This window comes from Lonchura striata, chromosome 6 (genome assembly GCF_046129695.1).
Source record: "Lonchura striata isolate bLonStr1 chromosome 6, bLonStr1.mat, whole genome shotgun sequence".
Taxonomy (NCBI): domain Eukaryota; kingdom Metazoa; phylum Chordata; class Aves; order Passeriformes; family Estrildidae; genus Lonchura; species Lonchura striata.
Genome location: NC_134608.1, coordinates 2,382,231 through 2,394,654, shown reverse-complemented (window position 1 = coordinate 2,394,654; position 12,424 = coordinate 2,382,231). Strand labels below are relative to the sequence as shown.

Here is a 12,424-nt window from a genome sequence, read left to right as displayed (position 1 = left end):
TTAAACATTGTTTGTCAATTCCAGCCTACATTTTTTGCTACATAAAACCACATTTTATTACAATTTCTGGCTAAGCCTGGCATGAGTGAAAGTCCCTTCCCAAACCATTGGAACCATCTACCAAGATGAGGTACCCAAGCCAGTCTTGACTAAAAATTACTCAGTGCAGCTTTACTTTGAATTATTATTCACACGTGACTTTTCAAAAATTATCACTTTTTAGTTTCAGGGTTACAATTTTTAACCATGGAAGCAGTTGTTTAATCACTAAGCAGCAAGAATCTGAGGGAAAAAAAAAAAAAGACACAAACACAGGAATCCAAAGCTGGTGGTTATTTTTTTACTTGAAGACTCTCTGAGAAATTACTGTTACATTATTGTCATTAATTTTTTCTGGAATGAAACAGGCCTGGTCCAGATGATATGGAAAGGGCAGTCTGGTTTTTACAAAATTCATATTCAAGCAACATCAGAACACACAAAGGACAGGCTCTTACACTCAGGTTACACCACTCAGCCTCAGTAGATATCTTTGGAATAGACATTTTTAAACCGAAGAAAATCAGTCAAGGAACTTAAATATTCACAGGACAAAACCATAATATTATGCAAAATATGAAGGGTGAGATTAGCAGAGCTCAGCAGAGGCTGCCTGTGGATAATCCAAGCAGGAGTTGCTGGATTCCAGCTGGGAACAGTCTCCCCTACGAGGCAGGTTTGGGATTTGGTTCTGTGCCTAAGGCAGGGAGAAGTGAGCAGCAGGCAGAGAAAAAAATTAAATTCATGCTGGAAGTTCTTGCTCAAGCAGGAGCTCACAAGTCCAGCAGAGCAAAGGAAAGGTTGGGTGTTCTTTTAAAATGAAAAGTTAGCCACAAGTCAGCAGGGTGTCCCCTCTCTTTTGCACCGAATTTGGTTGGAACTGAAAAATTAGAACCCTCTGCACTTAAAAAAGCTACATTTAAATATATCCCAAGTGGAGTGAGCAGAGTTCAGCTCTAGAAACAACTCAATACTTTTTCCTACCAGCTACAACATTTCTGTCTTCTCAAGCCCTCTCCAAAACCACCACGGATCAAAGCCAGTGCTACTACTTCTCAGTATTTCTTTATTTATTGCTTTATTTATGAGTACCAAAGGCTAAGAGATGGGAACTTTTAGAGAATTTAAGGCAATTCCACAAAACCAACACCTTAAGGGCAATTCTGACACACAGTGGTCTTCATTCCAATACCAGGAGAGGTTTTTATCTTTAAAAAAGGAGAGGGACATTCAGATTTCAGCCAAAAACACCCTTTCAGACATCAGTTTATCTTTTAACACAGCACTGAAGTCAAGTCATGCCAGAGCACCAATGCAGAGAAAAGAAAAAAAAAGGGGGGGAAAAGACAGAACAATTAGAAAAAAAACCACAAAATAACTACAAATAAAACCTAAACACTAAAAAACCTAAATAATTAAAAATAAACGCTAAAAACCCATAAAGCTAAACAAGCAAACAAAAAAAAAATCAGAAACAGGCTTGTCAAAAAATTCTAGCGTGCTCAGTATTAGGCTCATCCTTCCCTTGCAAAAACTTTGGAATTTAATCAAAAGAATATGGAAAACTCTTTGCAACACTGGTCCAATGGGAATGTGCATTCTTTTTATTTCTATACAGAGTGAAAACAAACACCATACAGACAAGAGTAAACTACTTTTTTCTTTATAAAGAAAAAATTCAGGTTTAATGTTCCAAAATGGTTTTGTGAAAACAGGGAAAAAAAAAGGTTCTGTAGAAGAAATAGAAAGGAGTTATTTTAAGTTCAGGCCAGGTACAGCCTGCATGGATTTGCAGCAAGATTTGAGTAAGAAATGATGGATTAAAAACAAGCAGAGTCCTGCTGGCATCCAGGAGGAGGAATGAGAGGATTTGCACAGAGAACCCTGCATGTAAACTATTGCCACGTGGAGTCACAGAGACAGACAAGACTTCAAGGTGCTGCTTCTCACTTGTTCCTAGAGAAAAACTACTTTGCCAAGAAGCCCAGAGAGTTTTCTACAGCTTTTTCTGGAAGAAATGGATGCAAGCAGCAGGTTTCTGTCAGCCAGAGGATCCCACTGCAGAGTGCTTGTGCTAAGTTCCATCAGCTCTTGGTAAGAAAAAAGGTTGGGAGGGGTTTGTAGCTCTCATTGTCATAGCAAAAAGCAGTTTTTGTCATGTAAAAAGCCTGAACTAAAGGAATTTTAGTTCCATAACTAAAGGAACTTTTCCCCTCAGCATTTCTTCAGGGCACAGCTAGAGAGATCTATACTGAGAAACAGTATAAGAACAGGGAACCCTTTTGGGAGGTTTAACCAACAACCAGGTGAGTGCATTTTCCTTGCCAATGCTCCCTAATGGAAGAATGACTCTGGTTTACATTCTCTTCCAAACAATCCCTAGGGAACAAATCATTCCAGAAGCCACAGCAATTATTCCTTGGCACTTCTCTGCACACAGACAGGAGAAGTTCCAGCTATTTGCAACAGCGAGTTTTCCTTTGGAATACCTGATGCTTTTTTATATTATTATTATTATTATTATTTCCTCCGAATTCATGAAATGCAGCAACATTACCAAGCCAGGAGTCATTCTTCTCTTCAAGCTGGAGGATTTGACATTGATCTCCCTGTGAGTGGCTGCCTCAAACACTAATCCTGGTGCAAATGCAGCTAAGATTTCTCCAGTGGAGCAGCACCGGGCACGGGGCGCTGCCGGACACCACTTGGGGATGAGTCTCTCCTGCTCCCCTCCCTTCCCTCTGCTTCATCATCTGAGATATCTCCCTCATCTGCTTCTTGCTCTTCATACGTGTTTTTCAGCAGACGAGCTGGCTCTGGACCTTGTTTCCCTCAAGGAGAAAGGAAAAACACACAAATAAATACCATTCCCAAGTAAAATCCACTTTTTTTAACAACACGGGCAAGCACAGCAACGCTGAGAGCTCCACTCAAGTTTGTCTCCCTGCCCATGAGGAATTTCATGTCTTGCAGGTATGAAAATGCTCTCAAAAATTTTAACCAGTTTTAAAAATACCCCAGCTTTACTAAATAAAAAATCCCAACCCACTATAAACCCTAAGGATGAGGCATCAACCCCAAATGCAAAGCCCTACACTCCATGTCACATCCTGCAGACACCACGATTTCTTGAATATTTTCTATAAATGAGATTTACCAAGCAGCTTCACTGAATTAGAAGTTTGCTGTGAGCTTACTTGACTGGGGCTGGAGCTGTGGTGGTCTGTGCCTTTTGGAGGGACAGATGCAGTCTGCCAGGAACACCATCATCTGCAACCAAAGAAACCCAGGTGAAACTCCCAAACACTCTGCACATTGGAGTGGTTTAGGCTGGAAAATTTTAAGATCAAGTCTAACCATTTACCCTCAGGTGGATCCCATCCATTTCCCCTAGGATTATGGGGGCTCCCTCCTGCTCCCCATCCCTGTGTTCCAGCTCAGGGTACCCCAAAACCCACCCCAAAGCAGAGGCAGAGGCAGCAGGAGTGTAACAAAGTCACAGTCAGCCCCAAGGACTGCACTTACAAGTCCCAGGACCATTCCTAAGAACAGAGTTGCCAATCCAAAAACAGCATAGGAGCCCCAGACTGGTATTCCAAGATTTTCTGTTAAATAGCCATGGCCATGCTGGAATAAAAGAGAATAATTTCAGGAAGAGCTGGATTTCATATTGAGATAAAATGAAGTGGAGATGTAAGCAAATACCCTGATCCACATGGACAACTTGAACAAGGCTGACATGCTGCTCATCCTGAAACAAAGCAGAGAAGAGGAGCTGAGAACAGCTTAAAATCAGCCTCAAACCTGTGTGAAACAACCTCAGCTCATACAGGGACAGCTATAAATTCCCAAATGTCTAAATGGATCTGATAACATCTGAATTTCAAGTCTCTTTTCTGTTCTCTCTGGACTAATGCTCTGTGAGAAGCCAGCTGGAACTCCAGTGAAGATATTAAGAAAGAAGCATCAGGAGGTTTTATTAAAACAAAAAATTAAGCTACTAAAAGAAAATCAGGTTATAAGAGCTGAGAGATTCTCAGACACTTAAGTTTGGTGTCTAAAGACAGAAAATAACAGAGAACTTGCTAATGCTGAGTTAATAGCCAGTTTCACACATTCCTTGGTGTGAGATAATACTTTGTAAGAGAACCACCCTTACAGCCAGGAATTCCTTCCCTATATCAAACCTAAATTTCCCTTCTGACAGTTTGAATCCATTCCCCTTTTCCCTGTCAGTTCCTGATGGAGAATCCCTCTGTGATTTCCTTCAGACAGAGGAAGAAATTTCCTAGGATTTAGCTGGGCAAAACCATCTCAGTGCCACAGAGACCAAACTTCAAGGGTCAGCAAGGTCCCTACAAAAGTTTAGGAAACAAGAAACCTCTTTAAGGCTTAAAGTAAACCTTGCTGGGGACATCTCTGCTATGGTGACAATGCTCAGGTCACCTCTGCCACGGGGACAACTCTCCCAGAGCTGAGGAAGAATTAGGACAACCACCCACCACATTCACACAGCTCCTGCCCACACAGGGCTGGGAGCAGGACACTCCTCAGGACATCTGATCATAAATTCTTACAGAAAACAACCCAAAACTTACAGGAAAGAGGAAGGACCAAACCAGGAGGACACTGGTTCAATGGATTTCCACTCCTGGTCACTGATGAAATTAATGAAGGCAGCTTTAGTCCTTGCTCCTTGGTATCTCCTGAACTCTCCATCTTTGCAGCTGTAAAACAGCAACAACACCACCACCAAAATCTTTAATTTTATATGATCCAAGCACCAAATGCAGCATTTGTTTCCCCCTCCTATCACCTTGTCTATTTTTCACACATTCACTTTTTCAGTGTTAATTTTTTTTTTTAAGCTGATATTCCCTCTGAGAAATATTTTCCAAACACCTGGACTAAGCCCAAGTTATTTCCAGAACACTGACTCCACCAACACCTCGGCTAGCTTTAGGCTGTGACTCCATAAAAAAAAAAAAAAAAAAAAAAAAAAAAAAAAAAAGATAATGATCTTCCTAAAACCCTTGCCACACACCTGCAATGAAGATCAACCTACAGAGAAAGGATTGCAAAACAGAAACACCCATGAAAAGGCAGAATAAATAAGGCCTGAAGGGAAAGGAAAAGAAATCATTTGGCAGCACAAGGTCACAACAGGTGAGACAGTGGCTGTGTCGGTGAAAAGCAGGTCCTATTCTTAAAGAGCATGCATAATAAATCTCATTTATTTGCCCCCCCAAAAAAGAGGGAAAAAAAATGCCCACTCTCACCCCAAAAAACCCCTGCAGCCCTGAATACTTACTGATAGATGGTAGGGAGAGCTGTGATGATAAATCGCCCACTTAACCCTGAAAGGAAAGTTATTTTGAGTATTTTTATGGGAAAAAAAAAAAGAGGTAAGAAATGTTGTAACACCCTAAAATACAACTGCAGGCCTAGCATCAATCTTTTAATGCAACCCAACACAACCTTGTGCATGTCAAAGCAGCACACACTAAAAAAAAGTCCCTGGACAAAGAGTAAAATGGGGAAAATGAGATATCCAGGGATAACTGCTCTATTGTGTTTTGGCTGTAGCTCTTCAGAGGGAGATGTTCTCCTTTGCACACATGATCCGCAGCCTCCAGAAACCCTGAAGAAAATAACCCAAGTGAGGCAAGCTTCAAAAGTAAAATGATTCTGGAGAAAGAGATCAGCATGGGGAAGGGCCAGGTTTACAAATCCCACATGGACAGGAAAGCTTCAGGAGACTCTCAGCAGAAGGAGAGAAGATTGTTTGCACTCCCTTCTACCACCCAAAGTATGGCCTGGAATGGCACGGCTGAAACTTTGTTTTTTGCTTAAAAAGCACGGCCAAAAATCTCCTTGAAATCGTGCTCTGGAGATCTATTATCGCCTATCCATTTTATTTATTCCATTCATTCAATTGTATTTATTTTATCTGCTGTCTGACGGTCTCGTCCCCGTGAGGAGGTTGCTGTGTGGAAGCTGGGATCCCTGGCAGTGTCCAAGGGCAGGGTGGGCAGGGCTGGGAGCAGCCTGGGATGGTGGAAGGTGGAATGGGATCATCTCCAAGGTCCCTCCCAACCAAAACATTCTGGGGTTCTATTAAGCAGGATTAGGCCGTTTAGTCACACAGCAAAGCGCCTTTGGTGGAGATGAGTAAAACACTTTCATTACCCCTATTAATTCTGCCTGCTCCTCCCAAGCACACTGGAGATGAGCACCCCCAAAACCCCCCAGCTCCCCAAACCCCGGGGGGGTTCAGGAACCCTTTGCAGCCCCTCTCACCCGGCTGCTCCGTCACATCCACTTTGGCCACGTTCACGCCCAGGTCCTCTCCCCACTCGGCGAACTTCTCCCACTCGGGCTGCAGGTTCTCGCAGGCGGGACACCAGGGCGCGTAGCTGTGGGAGCAGCACAGCGCCGTCACCACACAGAGACACACACACACCCCCACCGCCAGCGAGCCGCTCCCCACTCACAACTCCACCATCCACTCGTCCTGCAGCAGCTCCCGCCACATCCCGTCCGACAGCACCTTCACGGGGCTCGGCCTGCCGCGGGCGGCGGCCGCCAGCGCCAGGCACAGCAGAGCGCAGAGCGGAGCCCTCAGCGGCGCCCGCGCCAGCGCCGCCATCTTGGCTCCCCCCCACCCTTCCGCCTTCCCGCGCGTCATGGCCGGGCCCGCCCTGAGGGCAGCGCGGGAGGCGGGATCGGGGATTGCCCGCCTGGAATGGTGGCGGCGGGATGGGGAATTGCCCGCCTGGGATGGTTGGGATTGGAAGGGATATGGAGTTTTCGTCCCACCGCCTGCCTCCAGCGCGCCCACAGCGGCGCTGCAAGGCTCGGTCGGTGTGGGGTGGTTGGGTGAGCTGTGCCTCAGCGCCCTCACAGGGAAGCGTCTCTTCCACGCAGTGAAAAACGACCGGCTTTTCGCAAATGTCGCCATGGAATGTTGTGCGTGTGATGTTAGAAAGTTATGCTGCGTTGATTCTCTTCAGCAGTGTGTTAAATGTAGTTTTAGGTTGCAACGTCATGTTGAAATAGAGACTCTGCGATATAGGATTTGTTACAAGCTCAAGCAGAAGATGAGATAATCAAGAATCTTTGCACAGAGATGGCATGAAGGGAGCACATAAAGAATTGCAGCCTCCTTATTGGAAAAGATAAACATTCTTCCACCTTCTCTCTGTCTTTGTGGAACCACCAGGATTAAGGGGAAGAAGTTGACAAAAACCAGGAAAGTTCTTAATTTGCAAGGAATTTTTGCATCATGTATGAGATACATGAATACACAACAGGCTGGGATGGCTATTGCTTTTAAGGGTTATTCCTTTGTTCACAAGGTATGTTTTTCGTGACCTAGCGTCCGAGAGCATTGTCTTGTAATTGTCCTAACTCTAAACTTTATTACTCTATTTGTATTATTATTATTATTATTCCCCTTAATCCTGGTGGTTCTGTGAAAAACGCCAATCACTTGGTTTTTTAAAATTCTAAAATTTAATAATAATAAAATGGCTATAAAAATACTAATGCACTTAGAGTAATAAAATTCAGAGTTTTGACAATTACAAGACAATAAAAAGCAAAGAATTACGGACATCCATCTGAATGCTCTAAGTCATGAAAAGCATACCTTGTGAACAAAGGAATAACCTTAAAAGCAATATAACCTGTTGCATATTCATATATCTCATACATGGTGCATAAATTCCTTGCAAATTAAGAACTTTTCTGTTTTTTGTCAACTTCTTCCCCTTAATCCTGGTGGTTCCATAAAGACAGAGAGAAGGTGGAAGAATGTTTGTCTTTTCCAATAAGGAGGCTGCAATTCTTTATGTGCCCTGTTGCTGTTATCTCTGTGCGAAGAATTTCTTGATTATTTCATCTCTTTCTTGAGCTAGTTAAAAAGTATCTTACATAGCATAGTTTCTATTTTAATATTGTGTTATAACCTATAAATAAATTTAACACACTACTTAAGAGAATTAATACAGCATAACTTTCTAACATTACACATACAATATTCATTGTAACATTTGTGAAAAACCAATCATAAAATATGCATTTTTCACATTCCATATGTCTTAAATTTCCCTTTTTTCAATTTGCACTCATTGCTCCTTATCACAGAATCCTTGAGGTTGGAAATTATCTCCGAGGTCATTGAGTCCAAGCTGTGCCCGATCCCCACCCAGCCCAGACCTCAGAGTGCCACATCCAGGAATTCCTCGGGCACCTCCAGGGATGGGCACTCCACCATTCCCTGATCAGCCCCTTCCAATGCTTGACAGCCCTTCCTGGGAAGAAATTCTTCCTCATATCCAATTTAAACCCTCTCTGGCCCAGCCTGAGGCTGTTCCCTCTCCTCCTGTCCCTGTTCCTGGAGCAGATCCCAAATCCCCCTGGCTGTCCCCTCCTGGCAGGAGCTGTGAGAGCCACAAGGTCCCCCTGAGCCTCCTTTGCTCCAGGCTCAGCCCCTTCCCAGCTCCTCAGGAACTCTCCAGCCCCTTCCCAGCTCCCTCAGGAACTCTCCAGCCCCTTCCCAGCTCCCTCAGGAACTCTCCAGCCCCTTCCCAGCTCCTCAGGAACTCTCCATTCCCTTCCCAGCTCCTCAGGAACTCTCCATTCCCTTCCCAGCTCCCTCAGGAACTCTCCATTCCCTTTCCAGCTCCCTCAGGAACTCTCCATTCCCTTCCCAGCTCCCTCAGGAACTCTCCATTCCCTTCCCAGCTCCCTCAGGAACTCTCCAGCCCCTTCCCAGCTCCCTCAGGAACTCTCCAGCCCCTTCCCAGCTCCCTCAGGAACTCTCCATTCCCTTCCCAGCTCCCTCAGGAACTCTCCATTCCCTTCCCAGCTCCCTCAGGAACTCTCCATTCCCTTCCCAGCTCCCTCAGGAACTCTCCATTCCCTTCCCAGCTCCCTCAGGAACTCTCCAGCCCCTTCCCAGCTCCCTCAGGAACTCTCCATTCCCTTCCCAGCTCCCTCAGGAACTCTCCATTCCCTTCCCAGCTCCCTCAGGAACTCTCCAGCCCCTTCCCAGCTCCCTCAGGAACTCTCCATTCCCTTCCCAGCTCCTCAGGAACTCCCCAGCCCCTTCCCAGCTCCTCAGGAACTCTCCAGCCCCTTCCCAGCTCCTCAGGAACTCTCCAGCCCCTTCCCAGCTCCTCAGGAACTCTCCAGCCCCTTCCCAGCTCCCTCAGCCTCTCCTGAGGCTCCAGCCCCTTCCCAAATTTAGGGGCCATTGGTTTCTGGGCTGGGAGCACACACTGCTGGCTCATGTTGAGTTTTTCATGAACCATCACCCCCAGTGTTTCTCCACAGTCCCTTCTCCATCCAACCTGTGTGTCTGGGGTAGAGGGCAACAACAACTTCCCCAGAGCAGCTGTGGCTGCCCCTGGATCCCTGGAAGTGTCCAAGGCCAGGCTGGACATTGAGGTTTGGAATAAACTGGGATGGTGGAAGGTGTCCCAGCCCATGGCACGGGGTGGAACTGGGTGAGTTTTAAGGCCTTTTCAAACCCAATCCATTCCATGATCCTGTGATCTTTACTTACAGCAGAAAGTAACAGCACCTGAGTGATTAATTCTCAAGCAGAAGTCAGGGAGAAGGTCAATGTTAACAAGCAAACAAATCCCACACCAGCTCACTCCTGTCTCTCACTCTCTCACCACCTGAAGCATTTCCAGGGAAGGAATCTCTTTTTCCATGTGCACATACTTTCTTTAAGACAATTTTTTCCCCAGCTCCTGTGATAATGTCACCTTCCCTTTCCTGCCTGGAAATTTCTTTGCCTGCCCCTTTGCCATAATTTCATATTCCACAGTTCAGAGCCTTGGCAGCCATTGAGCGGTGCAGGGGAAAAAAAAAAATCAGCATTTGTTTGTTTTTTTTTTAATTTTATCTTATTTGGGCAATTTTTCTATAGTACAACGTGTATGTTCCTGTCTGTAGGAGAACAGGCATTATTAAGGACTTGTTATTCATTGATTCAGCACTCAGGAATAAATCACTGCTTGCAGCACTCTGCTGACTGCTGGTTTAGGCATAATTGAATTTTTGAAATTTGTTATTGATAATCCATGAATATTCCACTCTGCATCAGCAATCAGGTGAAAAGCAGAGAGCTGTCTCTGGGTAACAACTGGACTCAATGACCCTGAAGGTCTCTTCCAACCTAAACAGTTCTGTGCATTCTGTGATTATCCCTGATAATTTGAGATATGTTGAGGAATAAGTGCATAAAAATGTGTTGTGTAACCATGTGTAAATAAATTTACCATTGTGAATAAAGATTTCTTCAAAGGCACACTGAGCTCCCTATGGGAACAGCTTGAAAGACCCTGAAAATTATGACTTCATACCTCCCCTGCTTGGTTCCAGGAATTATTTTAAGTGTAATGACTGCTCTGAATTACTTTTATCTCAGTTATTAATATGACATTGGCATTGTCTTGTTTCTTTGTAAAGTTTTGAGAACAAGAAAGCCTTACCCTTATCTTTGAGGCATTTTCCTCCAGCCTACTCCCCTCAGCCCTCCCAAGCTGACAGGAAAAATATCTGCCTCATCTTTCAAGGTTCATGGCAGGATAAAGAGAGTTAATAACCAAGTGACCTTAAAAAAGAAACACATCTTTCATTTTTTTCCATGTTCTTTTTCAGTGCTGCCACACAGAGGCAGAGTTGAGGCTGCTTCTAAGGGGAAAGAATGAAGGAAGAAAATCCTTTTTGGTTAGAAATTACCTGGATTTCCTGCTGGGGACACCCCATCACCTTTCAAGGCTTCTTCCTTATCCAAGAACTCGTGGTTTAGGTTGTTTTCTTAAGGTAAAGAGGATTTTCTGGTCAGTTTGAACCTTGCCACCAACACACAACCACAAACTGATCAAGGTTGGGGTTACAAAAGTACCACCACCACAGAGTCTTTAAATTTCATGAAAATAATTGTCCATTTAGAGTGAGCACTAGTGATGCACAGGAAGAAGCTCAAGACCAAATAATTGTTTGACTGAGGGAAAATAATGAAAACCTTAACCTGGTCTAGTGGAAGGTGTCCCTGCCCAGGGCAGGGGGTTGGAACAAGGTGGATTTTGAGGTGTTTCCAACCCAAACCATTCTGGGATATATTCTGCTGTCCACAGAGCTGTTGGGTTTTGATACAGCATGAAGCATGATGAAATTAGAGAGGCCTGTGTCATCAAGAAATCATCTTGTTGATGTTTATGCCTCATAAAATCAGATGCTGCAGGTAGGAGTGGAAATGGAAAGACTCAGCTCCTTTGGGCTTTGCTTTCTGTTGAGCTGAAAATAAAAACTAAAAAAAAAAAATACTCAAACACTCAAATGCCTCAATGTTGTCCCCAAAGCTAAAGCCACAGAGATGAACAAATTCTACAAACTCAATCCCTTCTGTAAGTGCTCAAAACCACTTTAAAAAATGGCACACAAACTGATTCACTGGGTTTCTTTTTTGCAGAATGTTGATTCATTATATTTTAAATGGGAACAAACTGAAGCTGTTCTATTCTTCTATATTTTATCCTTTTTTTTCCCCCTCTGTTTTTTTAAGCATCTACATGTCCTGAGGATGAGCTGAACACTAAACCAGATGAACGAGCTGCAGGAGCCCAGCACTTGCCCACATGGGGCTGACCTTTTGAAGGACCACTTGAAGAGAGCAGAGGCTTGGCCAGGTGATGATTCCAAGCTCTGCAGTCCCTGGATCAGGTACAGCATCAGAGCCCTGACCTCATTTACAGCTCCTGCATTTCTGAAATGCCAAGAGATTATGCAGAGAGCTTTCCTGAGTGTGATCATGTGAGGCAGGAGACATGAAGTCATTGTCCTAAAGCCCAAGGTGAAACCAGGCTGTCCCAAAAAGTCCCAGCCAGGCCTGGAGCTGCATTTTGTAGTGCTGCAGGAAGCAAAACTGATCCTGGCTAAGTTTTTCTAGGTGGTTTTGCTAAAGTGAAGGGGATTTTGTGGTCACACCAGCACACAACCACAATTTGAGCAAGGTTTGGGTTACAAAAATACCAAATGTGTGTGAATTTCATGAGTTGTCTAGTTAGAGTGAATTGTTTCCTGGCTTCATCCTTTTGGGAAAGTTGGCATCTAGAATTCCACTCAGAGCAGTTTTCTGGGCATCAGCATTAAAAAAGTAAAAGTGAAGACATAATTATTACTCTGTGGCTCAGGATTTCACTCTAAGAACTCTATTCATACATGAATGTTTTTTTTTCCTACAGAAAAATCCTGTATTTCACAGGAAATAATTAATCCTGGACTGAAACCCCCAGAGGTGCCAATGACTTCTCAGGAGCCACACTGGGCTTGGTGCATGTGAACATTCCCCACTGTCCATGTGGGA

The 12,424-nt window shown here is 44.3% G+C and overlaps 1 protein-coding gene across 2 annotated transcripts; it reads right to left on the bottom strand.

Moving 5' to 3' along the window:
* Nucleotides 1-326: 326 nt before the first annotated feature.
* Nucleotides 327-6,694, bottom strand: TMX1 (thioredoxin related transmembrane protein 1). 2 transcript variants are annotated; one of them, XM_021538453.2, is made up of 8 exons: nt 6,534-6,694; nt 6,340-6,455; nt 5,351-5,396; nt 4,638-4,766; nt 3,745-3,790; nt 3,565-3,666; nt 3,237-3,309; nt 327-2,870 (listed from the first exon to the last, which is right to left on the bottom strand). In XM_021538453.2, the coding sequence occupies exons 1-8, from the start codon at nt 6,686-6,688 to the stop codon at nt 2,692-2,694; spliced, it is 846 nt and encodes a 281-aa protein (XP_021394128.2). In that variant the 5' UTR covers nt 6,689-6,694; the 3' UTR covers nt 327-2,691. The 2 variants fall into 2 exon arrangements, with proteins under 2 accessions (XP_021394128.2, XP_077640007.1); XM_077783881.1 differs by having other exon boundaries at nt 6,537-6,694.
* Between the last annotated feature and the right edge of the window lie 5,730 nt (nt 6,695-12,424).

Excerpts from the sequence above, each read along its gene's own strand:
- TMX1 (XM_021538453.2), bottom strand. The coding sequence starts at position 6,688 with ATGGCGGCGCTGGCGCGGGCGCCGCTGAGGGCTCCGCTCTGCGCTCTG. Across the intron at positions 3,791-4,637 it reads TTTGGTCCTTCCTCTTTCCT|GATGAGCAGCATGTCAGCCT; the intron begins GTAAGTTTTGGG and ends GCTTTGTTTCAG. Across the intron at positions 3,667-3,744 it reads AGTTGTCCATGTGGATCAGG|CATGGCCATGGCTATTTAAC; the intron begins GTATTTGCTTAC and ends CTTTTATTCCAG.